The sequence below is a fragment of the Dromaius novaehollandiae genome, chromosome 2, assembly GCF_036370855.1.
Source record: "Dromaius novaehollandiae isolate bDroNov1 chromosome 2, bDroNov1.hap1, whole genome shotgun sequence".
Classification (NCBI taxonomy): Eukaryota; Metazoa; Chordata; class Aves; order Casuariiformes; family Dromaiidae; genus Dromaius; species Dromaius novaehollandiae.
Window position 1 is genome coordinate 40,250,689 of NC_088099.1, and position 15,517 is coordinate 40,266,205.

The 15,517-nt window shown below is 36.5% G+C and overlaps 1 protein-coding gene across 1 annotated transcript in view; it reads right to left on the minus strand.

Annotated features, from left to right (window-relative positions):
- Window positions 1-15,517, minus strand: part of DNAH11 (dynein axonemal heavy chain 11) — a 154,524-nt gene that overhangs the window by 26,990 nt on the left and 112,017 nt on the right. The window contains 10 exon segments of the mRNA XM_064505461.1: window positions 180-320; window positions 808-968; window positions 2,291-2,486; window positions 6,899-6,904; window positions 8,751-8,877; window positions 10,172-10,312; window positions 10,314-10,405; window positions 12,816-12,877; window positions 12,880-12,909; window positions 12,912-12,981. Of these exon segments, the coding sequence (XP_064361531.1) occupies window positions 180-320; window positions 808-968; window positions 2,291-2,486; window positions 6,899-6,904; window positions 8,751-8,877; window positions 10,172-10,312; window positions 10,314-10,405; window positions 12,816-12,877; window positions 12,880-12,909; window positions 12,912-12,981 (1,026 nt within the window).

Consider the following 15,517-nt stretch of genomic DNA (forward strand, 5'->3'; position numbering starts at 1 on the left):
GGGATTAGTGGGAATGTACCATATTATGAATCAGTGTCCCCCTTTCTCAAACTCAAGACACACAACACTGCAAATGTAAATATCTAGCACAAATAATAGCTAATATATTGGCCATCACTACTCAAGGCAGAATTCTGTCCCTTGTGCTTTGAAATCAAATCAGCAAAATAAATGTTTACCTTTGGTGAGAAATGGTACATGGGGTTGATGTTGACCAGACTGCTACTAACAAAGTAAAAAATAGATGCTCTTATGGCTGTTGGTCTATAATGCTTTCTTGCCTTGTTAATTTGAGCTTCATTTTCTTTGGCTTCAGCTATCTATAGGATGACAGTTGTCTAACTTATTTTTTCATCAATCATGATTATCACACACAATTACCGACACATTCCTATCAGTATCAAAAAGAATATGGATATACTCAAGAAAACTAACTTTATCTCAGACAATAGCAAATGTTTAAGGTATGTAGGCTTCTGCTCAGACAAATATTAGGGAATGATTGTTTTCTGTAGCAAAGTGCCTGTGTACTTGTGAAAAAATGACAATCATGTATGACTTTGTTCATACTTCATGCTGATACTTACTCCCTTTATGGGGATGAAATCAAGCACCTAGCTCAAGAGGAAAAAAATGGTAGGTGACAACTACATATCACAGATAAGAAACTGTGAATACACGGGTAGACAGCACTTGCTGGACAGTCAGAAATTTGACAACTTCTAGCTCATAAAAATATTTCAAAAAATAATAATACACATTTTACAGGTGACTTTAAACTGTTAAAAATAGTGCAACTATTGTTACCTTGCACTGTATTTCAGCTGCAGTTGACTTCATTGATTGAAGTTTCTCCACAAGTTCACTGTCACCTAAGGAACTACATGGGGCAGCCAACAGACTGAGCAGCATGTTGTCCCCAAGCTGCTTGAGCTCAGTCTTGAAATAGTTCTGATCTTTGGTCAGGACTGACTAGCAGAGCAAATGAAAACACGGTATTTAAACAACAGAAGCAAAAACTACTGTAGCTATATTTTTGATTTAATTACATCAGTTGCTTTTATTTCATTTTTGAAAGAGACAGCTTATCTTCAGTTCAGAAATACATGAGAACTGAGGTTCTGGGACACCCCAAGCGAGAAGGCAGCGTGGACAAGGAGCAAAGCACCGTCATAACAGACCAGGACTTCCCCTCCTTCCTCCTTGGACTATGCAAAGGGATTGGGATCTGGCCAAAGATGGCAAATGGTAATCTGTAAGGCGGCTGAGAAAACCAACAGTAGCCCAAGGCTGGAGAACCCCACTTTGGCAGCAAGCAATGTGGGAGAGCATGGTTACAGCCTGCTGGGCTGCACTGACCCTCTGACAGCAGAAGAATGTGACTGGAGTTACTGGGAGTTCTCCAGTGGATCTGACCCTAGCACCAAAGCAACCTAGACAATAGGGGAGCTGTGAGCATACAGTCCCATGTGGAGCAATGTGCAGATGCAGAGGAAAATGGCCAGCTGTTTTCAGATCATGTTCCCAAATACACTGCTTTCGTTCTTCAAGGAGTAACTAAACTCAGTGACCCAGTTTGCTCTTCTATTGAGGCAGTGGCAACTCAAAGAGATGCTGTGCATCCCTGTGGAGGAAGTATGCAAAGTGCATGAGATAACTGGAAAGGCACACTGGAGAAATAGGAAATATTCCTATTAATCATTTTGCACCTCTAAGGTTTTTTTCATTTTTAAGCTCATAGACCACAATCTGCTCAAAGTCCTTTCTACAACCACTTCTGAAGGTATTTCTGTTCATAGATTACTGTACAGTGGATACTATGACTGCAGCAGCTGTAGTACTGCATCTTTGCAGGAATAGATTCTGAGCATGATTAACCAAATGCCCTAGGGCCTAACAGAGCCATCATATCCTCTTACAGACTGGCAGGAAATTTTATCTGCACTTACTGGCTTAAGATTGCTGAAGCATAAAGCATTGCAGAGGGCTTTAATCCCGTACGGTAAATTAAAGGCAATGCAAAGAGCAGTGGAAAGAAGTGTGGGAACAAGATCACAATATATTTAATTTCCAGCAGAACTTTAGACCATCCTCAGCCTCCTGGGAGCAGATATTTGAATGAATCAACATCAGCTGCATATGCTGAGTTAGCACTTCCTACACTTTGCAGAATCTAACCCTTAAAAACTTTCTGATATTCGGGTTACCAACAATTACTGTACAGCAAATTCAAATAGGCGTATTAACGCTAGCTTTAAAATCTGAGGACAGATCAAAAGATGGTTTTCACCTTATTTTTCTTCTAAGTCTGGCCTTTCAGCACTAGCAACCTCAGCCAACAGCTGGTCTTCCAGCCCATCTCTGGTGACAGTGAAATTAATGGAGGTGGTGTGAGCCTGCAGTTCTAGCTTGTAGTGGGTGTTAGCCAGATCAGTGTGAAGGATGAGATGGAAACTCTTGTTGAATTCACGTTCTTTGTCTTCAATCTTGTTATACCTGAGAAGGAATAAAAGGCACAAGAGTGAGAACCTCACTTAATACAGGCAATTCACAAATATCCTACATTACAAAAATGAGTACTGTATGATCCTGGCATCACAGGAAACGGATATGAACCAAAGTTTAAGTACCTGTAGCTTAAGAAAAAAAAAAAGGATGACTGAACACACCAAAATTATATGAAGAATACACAGAACATTTTTTAATTGACATAGTTTAATTTGCATATAGAGCAGACACCAGTAAATTATTCACTGCTGTATTGAAGAATCTGTAGCTGGGAGGCAAACGTCTATATTTAATACTTAACACAGACTTAGGAAAATTTTCAAACAGGTTTTAATCAGATAGCTGTCAGTTCTTACAATTGTTCCCTTAAATATAGTTCATCTTTTCTAACTTTCAAAATAGCCTAGCAGTAAATCCTAAAAAAAAAAAGCCTAAGCAGATGTGTGGATTTATAACAAATTGATCGTGACCAGAAGAGAGAGAAGGGCTAGTGACAAAAGTAAAAATCATTTTTAAAGGCAATCTACTAAATGATTTATTCAAAATCAATTACTTGGGGGGGGGGGGAGGGAACGAGGAGATATTCCATGTTCACTTTTATTCATTGAATAGGAATCCTTACTGAAAAGGTGTCATTTCCTGACCCCCTGCCTTCAATGAGAGGTGTCAACCTGCCCCATACAGCAATGCCACTACTGCTAAAGTACCACACCAGAGCCTGGAGATGATGCAGCGTAAATTTGACCTTCCTATTCTTACGGCACAGGACTTTAAAAAAAAAAAAAAAAAAAAAAAAAAAAAAAAAAAAAGGAAACACTGCTTATAGACTACACTGTATGCTCTGTGTGCAGCCTGGCGTGAGCATGTGCCCACAGGTTTATATCCTCTATGTGCAGAGCGGGCAATATGGCAATCTTCAGCAATCACCTGTTACACAGTAGCACAAACACAGTATTTTCTGTACAGTGATGACTGCTTTTAATGTTTTCTTCCAAGAATGGAGACCCAAACAGTAGTAACAATTCTTTATTTCAAAATGTCTGCTGAACATTCAGACAATGGAACCTATTCTAGGGTTTTTGTTAATTACAGACCAGGAAAAATAAATGTTTTGTTACTGCTCTCTAACAGTTCAAGGGATATAAGCAATAATGATAAACACAGAGGTGGGAAAATCCTGTAGAATAACTTCATTTTTCAATGAATAATGTCTTTTTAGAGGTTAATTCTGGATTCCAAAGAAATGTAACAGTTTTATCAAAGTCCATGATATAAGACATAATAAAAAATAGGTTCCAAAGAAACTACTAAAGACAAAATCTAACTTTGGTAGTTTTTTCCTTCATAATCTCCTAACTCACCAGTAGAGGCAGACAGAATGGACTGTGCTAATGTGCCATTCTTCCCCAGAACAGGCCTTCTTTTAGCCTTCTCCAGCTTTCCAGCTCCAGCCTTCTTTTATTTAAGAACATAAAAGTAAATTAGAACAGGATTGTTCTCCATGCGCTTTTTCCTGGGGCAATTCTCATAAATCTTGAAATAAAGTAGCTTAGGGATTCAAAAAGTTTCCTAAAGCACTTGTAAAATCCTGTATAAACTTGAAGGAATAACTTTTTAGCAAAAGCAAATACTAAAAATAAATAAATCTCAGAAGTTCATATGATAGCCAAACTCTCACCTATGAGAAGTCTAGGAATTAATGCACCATCTGGTCTCATCTGCTGAAATCTGAGTTTATCTGCACAAAGAACTGCTTTTCCCTTGTGAATGTGCTGCCAAGGGAAACAAACAAGCTTGTGCCTTGGATTTTCAAAGACAGCATCTGATGAAGACAAAAAAAACCCTGAGCACATGAACATGACCTCATATTATGAAATAGGTCAAGAGTTTATGCAAAAACTTTTCTTAACAAATACTTCCATGCAACTCAAAATGAACAAAGGTACATCTCTGGGTAGATGCTCTCCAAAATGTACCATAACTCTAAACGGCAGAAAGTATGACAGCTTCCTATAGCTAAATGTTTTGGATCAGCTCAGCAAGAATGGAGAGAAGTGATAAATTCTTGGATAGGAAAGGAATGGGAAACAATATTTTTCAGTATGAACAAAGAGGGATAAACACATATTTTCCAAAGGAGCCTCTTTCAGTTCCTGCTGCTTAAAATTAAAAGCTTCTGGAACAGACTTGCGAACTCCAGCAAGTAATGTAGTGAATGAAGTCGAACAAATCAGGTGAAAACAAGTGCAGAATGGAGCTGTTACTAGGCAATCTCAGCAGGCAAACTGTGTAAGTTGGTCAAACTACTTCAGTGGGAAAAGTGCTGCCTTAAAGTTGCACAGCTGGAGAGATGTTCTAGGCAAGGAAAACTATTCCTATACAGAAAGTGAGTGAACTATTTAATGAATAATGGTCATGTCTCATAATAATGGAAATTTGTTCATACAAGCTACATTTGCACATAAATCAAACTTGAAGACATCTTAAAGAACCTTGTAATAATCAAATCTTGCTAGTGGAAGGACATGACTACCACTTTGTGAATGGGCAAACGATTTGAAGGGGTGTAACAGCTCATGCGGATGCAAATAGGAATCTTATGAACAATGAATTTTTTCCTCTGTCATCTCCCACACAAGTCAAAATGACATTGATCTATTATAGTTAATGTTCACATCCAGTGATCTCCAAAATAGTACTGGCTAGGGAGAAGAGATAGGAAAAACACAGATAAAACACAAAAATTAAAGCCAATCCAAACCAAACCTATTCAATTGCATCACTCCTCTTATAGCACACTACTGACCAAACACAACTGTATAGAATTGGCATCTGTTTACACCTATGCTTGAATAGATGTAGGTATGTGCGTTCTGAGTCATTTTTGTATACATTGCAAATAAGCTGCACCTAAATTTTACTTAATTTTTTTTTTGTGCCTTTCATGCTTACATAAACCCATGTACCATGCACTGACAATTTCTGAAATGAGTTAATTCTTTTTCTGACTTTCTTTAGAGAAAATTTCCTGAAGTGTTTTAATAAAAATCTTAACATTTTCTGGCCATTTTCAACATAAGGTCACAATCTAATGTATACTAAGAGTCAGTGAGCAGGTTTACTAGTTAAAATAAAACAGAATATCTAGACTTGAATGCCTAAAGATTGTTAGGCTTCTAAGTATAAGACACTTAAATAAGAAGTCTGATTTTCAGAGAGAACAAGTACCTATAGTTCACACTATAACCACCCACATGGTGAGTAAAATATAAACATACACATATATTTGAAGTTCTCTGAAGCTGAGAATTTCTTTGCAGTCTTCATTCAGAAACCATCTCAGAAGTCAGTGTTATACAATATCTAAGATTCCAGTACAAGAACAATTTTGGTAAACAATGAGGGAGATATAATTTTATGAAGCTGCTTCACAGATCAGCAAGCTCTCTAATATGCAGGCTAGTAAATTTGCTTTGGAAGGAGTACAAGTTGATAAATCTCCCTAGATATGCTTTCTGTCGATTGATATGATAAGATATATTTTACTTAAAATTAGGATTGTCTGAAGCTCAGTGGATTTAATTATTTGTAATTATCCAGTTGTTGTCAGTATGTGGCCATTTTATGACAGTGGTATCTACTGTGTGGGTCAGGTTCAACTGTATATCTTTTCAAACACAGAATTAATGTACTATTGATGAAACCATTACTAGAACCAAATTAAAGTCTGGGCTGATGTATTGGTCCACAGGGTGCTGTCAGACATGAAAGGAGTAATTAGTATTCATTACTTCATACTCTGCAACATTCCAATTATTAATGAACTTCAACTGCTGGACTGTACCATATCTACAACAAATATCTTTCTAGTCAGTCTTTATTAGGACGAAAAAAACCCTGTGTGCCTGACACAACTACTAAAACAAATAAATAACAGAAATGAATCCAGAACAATGAAAACTTTGCTTATTTGGTAGTAAAGGGATATTTTTACATCTATGCCCCACAAGGGAGACTTGCTACATCTTCAGTGAGCCAGAGAATGTGAGGTCCTGTAATGTTGCTAAAACATTCACCAAAGGAATGTCTATTCATATTTGAATATTTTCATGTGTGTGTGCGTGTGTCTGTGTGTGCACGTGTGCAGCTCAGTTGTACTATGGGGATGCTTTTGCTAAGTAAACGCACTATTATATTGCTGTGACCCCTGTCCTTTTCAATCCAACCTTTCTCTACTGTTTTATATTCATTCCTCTTTGTCTCATGCTTTAAGACTAGTTAGACTAAAGGGATGTGGCTCCTATCTCTCTGTTAGGGCAGTATAATTTTAACTTTCTGCAAAGTTTCTCCACTCAGTTTCTCCACTACAGATTCTATAAATCAGGCTTACTCTGATCTTACACTGGTCTTACTCTGATGTACTTCAAATACCGCTATGGAAAAATGCAACAAAAAGGAATCATTTCAAAAGGACAAAGTGCAGGTCAAGGGTGCATCTTCCAGGAGCTTTATGTATTCAAGATTTGAGCTATTGTATATTGCTCAGATTTAGTGTGCAGGCACCAAACACCCGAAATCTAGGGGTGGGGGAGGAGGGAGAGAAAACTTGGGTAATCTGACCAAAACTGGATACTAATTTTATTTAACATCACTTTCATATTTTCTCTCTTAACAGTCTGAAACTGTGCAAGTAGTCTGAACACTCTTTGGGTAAAATTTGAGGCCAATACAGAAATGCTTCAGGGGTGTCTGTGACTTTTTATCTTTTCGTATTCTTTAACATGAAAAGTCTAGCTGTTGATGTGCTGTTCAAAACTAGGAATAGAAAGAAGAGAGGAATATTTTCAGGTTTCAAAATAAACTCACTTTGACCAGAGTCAGTAACACAGCATTTCAGTTCATGACATGAAACATTTAATAAGATTTACCAGGTTTACTCTCTGTAACCAAAAATCAACATTATTCTTCAAGTTGACTCCATCTGTTACAGCTGCAGTGAAGACTCAACAACCACTAATGGAAGTTTTCATGAAAAGTGATGGAGAGCACGACAGAATGAAATTCTCTTGTACCAGGGCCTGGAGTATTAACTCCTTTAGTTTTCCTATTATCATCTCTGAAAATTCATATCTAGAGGTACCTTAATTAGATCTTTGGAAATATTTTTGATATTTTTTAAATTTGACAACAAGTTTTCATATTCTAGGCAAAAAGGAGTGTGAGAACGGAAGATTCATACACACCCCACACAGGAGAGTAGAACATGTTTCCCTGCTTTCTTTATACCACTTATCACTCATGCTATAGCAGTCTTAGAAGAGTTAAGACACACTAACTCAGTCTTCTGTTACCTGATCTGAATTTGAATCTCCCACTTGAATGCCCAAATACAGGGCTGTCAGAGCTGTAGTCCTGTCATTGGGAGGGGGAGATTGGAATAGTTTCTGCAGTTGGATTTTTAGAGCACTTGCCTGAGAAATGGAGCATGTGAGCTTTGGTGCAAGCAGACTAGTTTTCTAAGAAAAGCTGAAGAGCCAGCAGCAGCACCACTGCCCCTGCCTGGCTGGTTTTGTGAATGCTGTCAGCTAAGCTGCTCTGATGCACAGGACATTGGCAGCAATACTGATGTACAGAATTTCCATCTCTAGCTGCCCATTTTTGCCCCATGTTATAGCTTTTCAATCTTTTTCATCATTAGCCTTTGTTTTTTTAAGCAGTTCCTTCATTTGTTCCATGGGATGGCACAACAAACCATGCAAAGTTGAGGCATGGTTTCCTTAAACTGGTATTACAGTTGGAAAACCAAAACCCTGTACTCTTAAATCCAAATCTAGTCTATCAGTTTCCCTTTTGCTATAGATGACTAAAATGGAAATGTAATGTCTTCTTTTATTTTGGACCAAATGATACTTGTTCCTCTTTTTTGTTGTTCCTTTTTTCAAGTAAAAATGAAAGTAAAGGTTTTCACTTTGGGTTGAGAAAGCTCAAATGTATGTCTGTATTATGTTTCTAGTTCAATTTGAGAATTTCAGATGAACTAGTCAATCTATATTTTGAAGTGAATTTTGTTATCTAATCGGATGCAGATACTAATATCTTAATATCCCACTCATCACTAGCTTTTAGCCCTTGCATTTTAAAAAGAAATAGGTAACTGACTGAAGGGTTATGAAGTAGTAAGCAAAAAATGGCCAAAAAAAAGATCCAGCTGTCATGGAAAAATTCCAGTTACTCAACTTTACTTATTTTCCCATTTTAACTGTATTTCTTCCAAGCAGGGGACCAAGTACGGGATCAACAGATTCACCCATGTTTTCCATTAATACAGTGTCTCCACAAGCCAAAGCTCTTTCAATAGCCTTCAGAAAACTTATCATGAAAAAAAAAAAAAACAAAAAACAAACCCTGAAATATTAGGTGAGTCCTGGTTATAGAAAGATACATTTCTTTGATATAAGACAACTGGTGAATTTTTTCTTAAAAAGCTTGGTTAAACCATGCAAAACTGTGTTCACAAGTTTTTCAGTGGCTAAGAGTTCTATGGTTTTGAGTTCAGTATCTTTACATCTATGCTCTTATTAGTACTCACATAACACAAAACATATATTGTTGGGGCTTTTTTCATAAGCAATTATGAGGACCCCCACCCTGAAGATGTAGGAATTGACATATAGAAGCTTGGAGGGGGGGCATATATATCTTCCAGCTTTTCTTATTTCTTTAGTTTTATATTTTTGTGTTCTAGCTTTTAATATATCCTAATCTACACAATAAAGACTTCCTTAAAGGCTTAGAATCTGAAAGATTTGGAAGAACTCTGTTTCAAAAGGCAAAGAGAAGAAAATAGACAATTCTGGAAGGATAAGTAAGTAAACACTATAGCTTTGTGCAGAAGGATACAGCAGGCTATGAATTAAAATCACAATTATTCATGAGGGTTGGGAAAGTAAAAAAAAAATCAGGGCAGGTGGGGAAAAGGGCTCATTTAGAGGATATTTCATATAATATCCTCTAATATATTTTATATATATAAAATATATAATAATAACATAAGGATTCATATTAGAGGATAAATGGTAAATACTTTTCATAAAATAAGGCATTACTGTGACCGTTTACTGTGCTGTATAATTGTGTGTAGTATCTGGATTTCAGTAAAATAAACTCAAGTAGCCCTTTCTAGTCTTTAAAAGCCTTAAAATTGTTTAAAAACTTACGCGGCAGTTAAAAAAAAATATATTTTACTGTTTGCTTATCAGCAAAGGACCTGATAATGGCTTTTGCCTAGAATGCAGTGCACTGGATTGAATCTTTCCCTCTGTTAGATGCACATGCTTTGTCCTGTAGACTAAACTATACAGTACCAGTAATGTCATATTATCAGAATCTGCACCCTACCTATTGAAAAAGCGATTTGCCCTTCATAAGAAGCGCGCCTCAGCTTCCACTTTATTTCTTCCTCAACACTCAGAAAGAGAGTAGCAAAAGGTCCTCTTTCAAGCACCATTTTGAATGGAAAATGATACTATGGATAAATAAGCAGCAGCATTGTAATATTTCAAGACATCAAGTAAGGGCATTTCAACAAACACCAATCCGTTATAAAAATTAGGGAAACTTCAGGGCAGTAAACGTGGAAGCCAGTTCTTCAGCAGGCACATACCTTTTCTGTCCTAAACGTATGACTTTAAGGTCAGCCCCATATTTATTCTTTATCCATTTAATTTCCTGCTGCTGCGGATCCATCATTGGAGGCCAGCGCTCTCAGTGCGTTAGGAGAGTGGCATTTGCTGCTGACACTCTCACCAGGCAGTCCCTCGTTATTCCATGCTGCGATCGTAGCATCTTCAGTCAACACAGCAATCAGGTCCAGGCCTTCGGTTACAGGAACACGAACCTTTGAATCAGAGCAGAATATGATAATCCAGCAAGGCTGCAAAGTAGCGAGATATGACCCAGTGCAATGCATAAGATAACTGGGCTGATACAAATTAAAATATGCTAGGCAGAAAAGTAAGAAGGACCCCTGTGGACTATCTGATACAAAAGAATATACCAGAAAATGTGAAGAAGAGATATTTATCATGGGTTTTCAAAAAGATGTGTTTTCATTTAAGACATTCATTTTATGGAATCTATTTATAGTTTGGTTAAATTAAAAAAGACAGTATAAATTTCAGTGTACGTGGATTCAGTGCTCACATTCAAGAGCATTCAATACTCTTGAATATGTATTTCTGGAACATAAATCAGTGTTTATCTACATGAAAATTAGAAAACAAGCAGCTACCCAAGAGGCTTCTCAGGATCTCTTAATAATATAGTTCAGTTATGCGTTAACAGGGTCACCTTCAGAAGTTACAGAACAGGACAATCTCCAGGGGCAAGGGCAGCCTTGGAGCTCCTGCAGAACCAGCAGTGGCAACGCACTGTTTGTACGAGTGCCTGTTCATCAAGAAGAAAACTGTGGTCTCCACATATGCTAAGGTAGCCATCAGACAGCCACACTTGCTGGGTACTAACATGTCCCAGGCATTTACAGAAAGATGAAATCAAAAAGAAATAAAAGTTCTGAAATCAGTCCTTGCTGAACACATTCATCTAAACATACCAGAAGACTGAGAATATGATTTCTTTTATTTGTGGACTGTGAGGCAAGCAATACACTCATTTTCATGAGTTGAAATACTTCTTTGCAGAAAACTTGCATTGTGGTCATATGACGGTTTCCAATAAAAATTTTCACACAATACAAGAATTATTTTAATATACAGATATGTCTACTGCTCCTGTAACTGCAGAAAACTGATACTTCATGACATAGAACTAGTTGTTGTTCTCTCTAAAGATGGTTATTAATAAGCATGTATTTTTAACATGACTTCCTAGATGCTTTTCCCTCTTCTTTTGAACTCTTCCCCATTTGCAGGAAAACAATCAAAACTAAGGTGAGGTATTTTATTAACTGCTGTTAATAGCATCTTAAAAAGTACAAAGGTATAGTATAAATTATTTTTATTTAGAAGAACATTCAATCCATTTTGGGGAACTGCTAAAAGAGCTAAGAAGGATGTTTTTGCCAAGGGTCCTACTATCCAAGACAAATAAACAAGGCACAAAAGAAAAAATTAAACATGAGAAATACGTATATAATTTTTTTCTATCTATCCAGCATTAGGCTGCAATGTAGAAGGAGGTTTTGAAAAAGAACGTTATCTGCAGACAAATTTTTGGCAGAAAAGGCCAGGTAGATGTTCCAGGCAAAACAAAGCTCCATGCAAATTAGTGATTGTTAAACTCTCGCAAAAAGCAGATGACAACAAAAAGATGTTCCAGCAGTCTCAGTACTGACCTTGGGAAGCTTTGGTTTAGCTTTAACCATATATTTCTAGACTGTCCTCAGGTAACTCTGCTAGCCTGCTGTGTCTTAGCTTTCCAATTTAAAATAGGAATAACAGTTCCATACTTCACATACATCAGAAAATAAGCTACATTAACTGTGAGACAATATTGCGATTTGTGACACATTGGAAATTTAAACAAGTAGGAAGAGGTCAGGAGCATTCAGAGCAGTAAGGAAGACAGGAGCAGTCCAAAGCTTCACGAAGAAGGATAAAGAAGCAAGGGCTGAGTGAGGCAGAGTGGTGAAGATGGTGACAAGAGAGTAATCCAGTATGGAAGGCAGAGCAATAGAGGGATCTGAACAAATCTCATGCTGGTCAGACCACATCATATTACAACCATACTATATAAGCAGCGTTCAAGAGAGATGAACGAAGCGGCAGCATTTGGTGAAATGCTGAGGTACGAGGCATGTTCCCAGGAGGCCAGAGTAACGTGCTGCAAGAGCATATTTCCAAGAAAGGAAATATTGTAGAGACAACTCTTTACTCTGCATTTTTTAAATCCTATTATGGTTTCCTCCATGTGTGAAGAAAAGGGGATTTTTGTAACTACACTCTTCCTGGAGCTGGAAAGTTAAGCAGAATAGAGCTCTTTACACCACTGTACCACCGTTTACAGCATTTGCTGTTACATAAGTGTCACAAAGGGCAGGATTTGGCATACTGAATCGGAATGGGAAAGAATTTTCATTTGCCAAAAGGAAATTATCCTCTCTCCCTCATTCCCCTCAAAATGTATCTGTAACCTGAGGAAAGCATATATACTAGAAAACAAATACTGAACTGCAAAGGGTATTTTATAGCCACTTAAATACAGACCTGTAAATCAAATTTTTGAAAGACAGTGATATTAACAAATCAGACGCTTCATTGGAGACTTCTATTTTGTACAGGAAATTTTACCTTTTGTGACTTTAGAAAAGGAGCCCAGAGATGGTCCATCAGTTCCTGGTGATACTGTTTTGTCCAATGTAAGACACAAAAGCGGCTGTTAATGGGAATCAACACATAAAGTTTTCTTTTGTGCCTTGAGCTTATCAATGGATTGGCTCCAATGCATGTTTTCAGACTGCAAAGCAAAATTAGAAAATGTTGTCAACAAGCGTATATTGATCAATTCCTGAACAACTTAAAAATGACAGAACAGTTAATCTCCAAATCAAAAAACAAAGCCACACAAAAGCACAATAGAAAATATACTCTGTTATAGTGAGGGACAGACTTACTAAGACTATACAACTGAGAAAAATCCATACTTTTTGGTGGTGATTTGAATCTTTTGAGGCTGAAAAATTAAGAATGGGGTCTTCATTAAGCATTCTATTTTCTTCCCTTTTCTGACATTTTCAGTAATTCTTGCTTTTATTTAAACTAGACATAGTATGGCAGTAGGGTCTTGTGCAAATGGTATTCATTTTCAGCCAGATTCAGAAAAGGCAGTGCGAAGAATCAAGAATAGTAAAAATGAATGGAGAACTGAACTTGACAAAGCTGTTTCAACCTTAACAAAGAAATAACTTAAATTTTTTTACACCAGGTGGGAGAATTTCAGTGTTTTTTTTCTTATTATTATTTGTCTGGCTTGTTTTACCTATGCTTACAGAGATTTTACTGAATTAAGTAATGATTTTTAAAAATAACTGTTAATAAAGATTAATAATGATTTAGAATTCACAAACTTCACCTTGGTTTTGGTACTTGTATACACAGAAGTAATATTTGTGAGAAGAAAATTCAATGAGGGCCAAATACTCAGAAGAAATACTTAGGAGGAAAACCACAACAGCTTTAAGCATGAGTAATGGAGGGACTGATCCTGCCCTTCTGGCATGGCAAGCACAGCTGCAATCATCAGAAACATGCATGCTAACATCCAATAGTGGCTGCAAGGAACAGGATGGCATGACATTCTCAAAAAGGGGGAAGTTTAACTCCAGAAAATTTTTCCTCCATTTCTTTCCCCCCCGCAGAGAGCCTTGGTTTCTGAAATCCCTGGTGCATTTTGCAGAGTTCATCTTATCCACTATTACCTGGAAATATTTTGAATGGATAGTCTGGAACACTCTTATATGTTAATGGTTTCTTATTAATAGATAGAGGGAAAGCTGTTAATTTATTCAAGTTAGCATAAAGAGGGTACACTGTCTATTTAAAATGTTGAAACAGAAGAATTTCAGAGAAAAAATATCTTTTAAAAGAAAATTAATGTTATTGTAAGACGGATCAAATGATCTGTTTTCAATCAAAGTTTATGTCACAGCATCAAAAACAAACTATATGGCACATTATACCTTCATTGTTGTGTGTATAGAGTTCCCACCAAAAGAAATGAATATATGCTCAGATAGTTCCAGCAGGGAAAAGGAGGTAAAAATTCATCATCCATTACAGTCACATTCAAACTGATTAAATTCTAGATGTAAAACTGAAATATGCTGCCATAATCCTTCTTCCTTATTTGTACTGTTTGAGATACCAGTAAAAATATTTTCTTAGAAATATAATTCAGTATAAAATAAATGTTGTTTCACAGTTTGTTCACTTGCACATGACAGGAATCTCAGGAAACCATTCCATGGTGAGCAGACGGACTCAAGTACAGGAAAGGCCAGCATAACAGACGGAAAGCACACTGCTGAACAACTCCTAAGGACTCTTCTCTACCCACTGTCTGTATACAAATTATTTTTTCACAGTGACAAAAATATTCAAAATATATTTTTCCAGTCCTTTTCATGATGTAATCAAAATCAATGAGAACCACTGATTCTAAGGCATCCTCCATACTTTAAATAATTTCATGTAAACTCCTTGAATTTTGCTGGTACTGGACACTTGAGATCTTAAAAAAAATACTCTGAGCTCGTTCATTCTTGAAAGCCTTAAAACGTATAAAATGAATTTCATAAAACAACTCTCTTTCATTTTTCAATAAATAAATTTCTATATGCACAAAACTAAAGTAATAGAACAATTGTTAACATTTCATATTTATGAAGTATTTTCCATTTATATTATTCAGAAAAATCAGAAATATTTATTGAAATGATTAACCATTCTATTCTTTAGAGGCAGAAGCAGAATCCTACAATAACAGCATACTCAAACTCTTTTTTAATAAAATGAGAATATAAAATATTCACAAAGAAAATAGAAGTATCTTTAATTAAAATAGCGTTTAGCAGAGTTAACATTCAAACTTTTCACACCGTAAACTCATCGATATGGGTGAAGCCTTCCTTCTGAACCCCAACTACATTCATAAAAGGTGCCCAACAAATGATCAGCAAAGGACTGTTTCTGTTAGAAGCTCTAACAGCGACCTTTGTAATGTAGCAGTTTTGTTCTGAAGTATTTTAGATATCTAGTTTTTCTACAGAACTCATTAGAGTCTTCTTTAAATCATTAACTGAAGGCAACAAGACAATAAATCCATTAATTTACAAGAGGGCTTTTTGATTTATCCGTTCTCTCTTCTTCTTGTCACTGACTGGTAAGTCATAAACAATAAAGAGCACCCACCTCATTCTCCAAAATAGCTTTGAAATTTGAAGATTTACTAAACATAGAATGATTGTCTATTTAAATCTTCAGTAATTTTACCA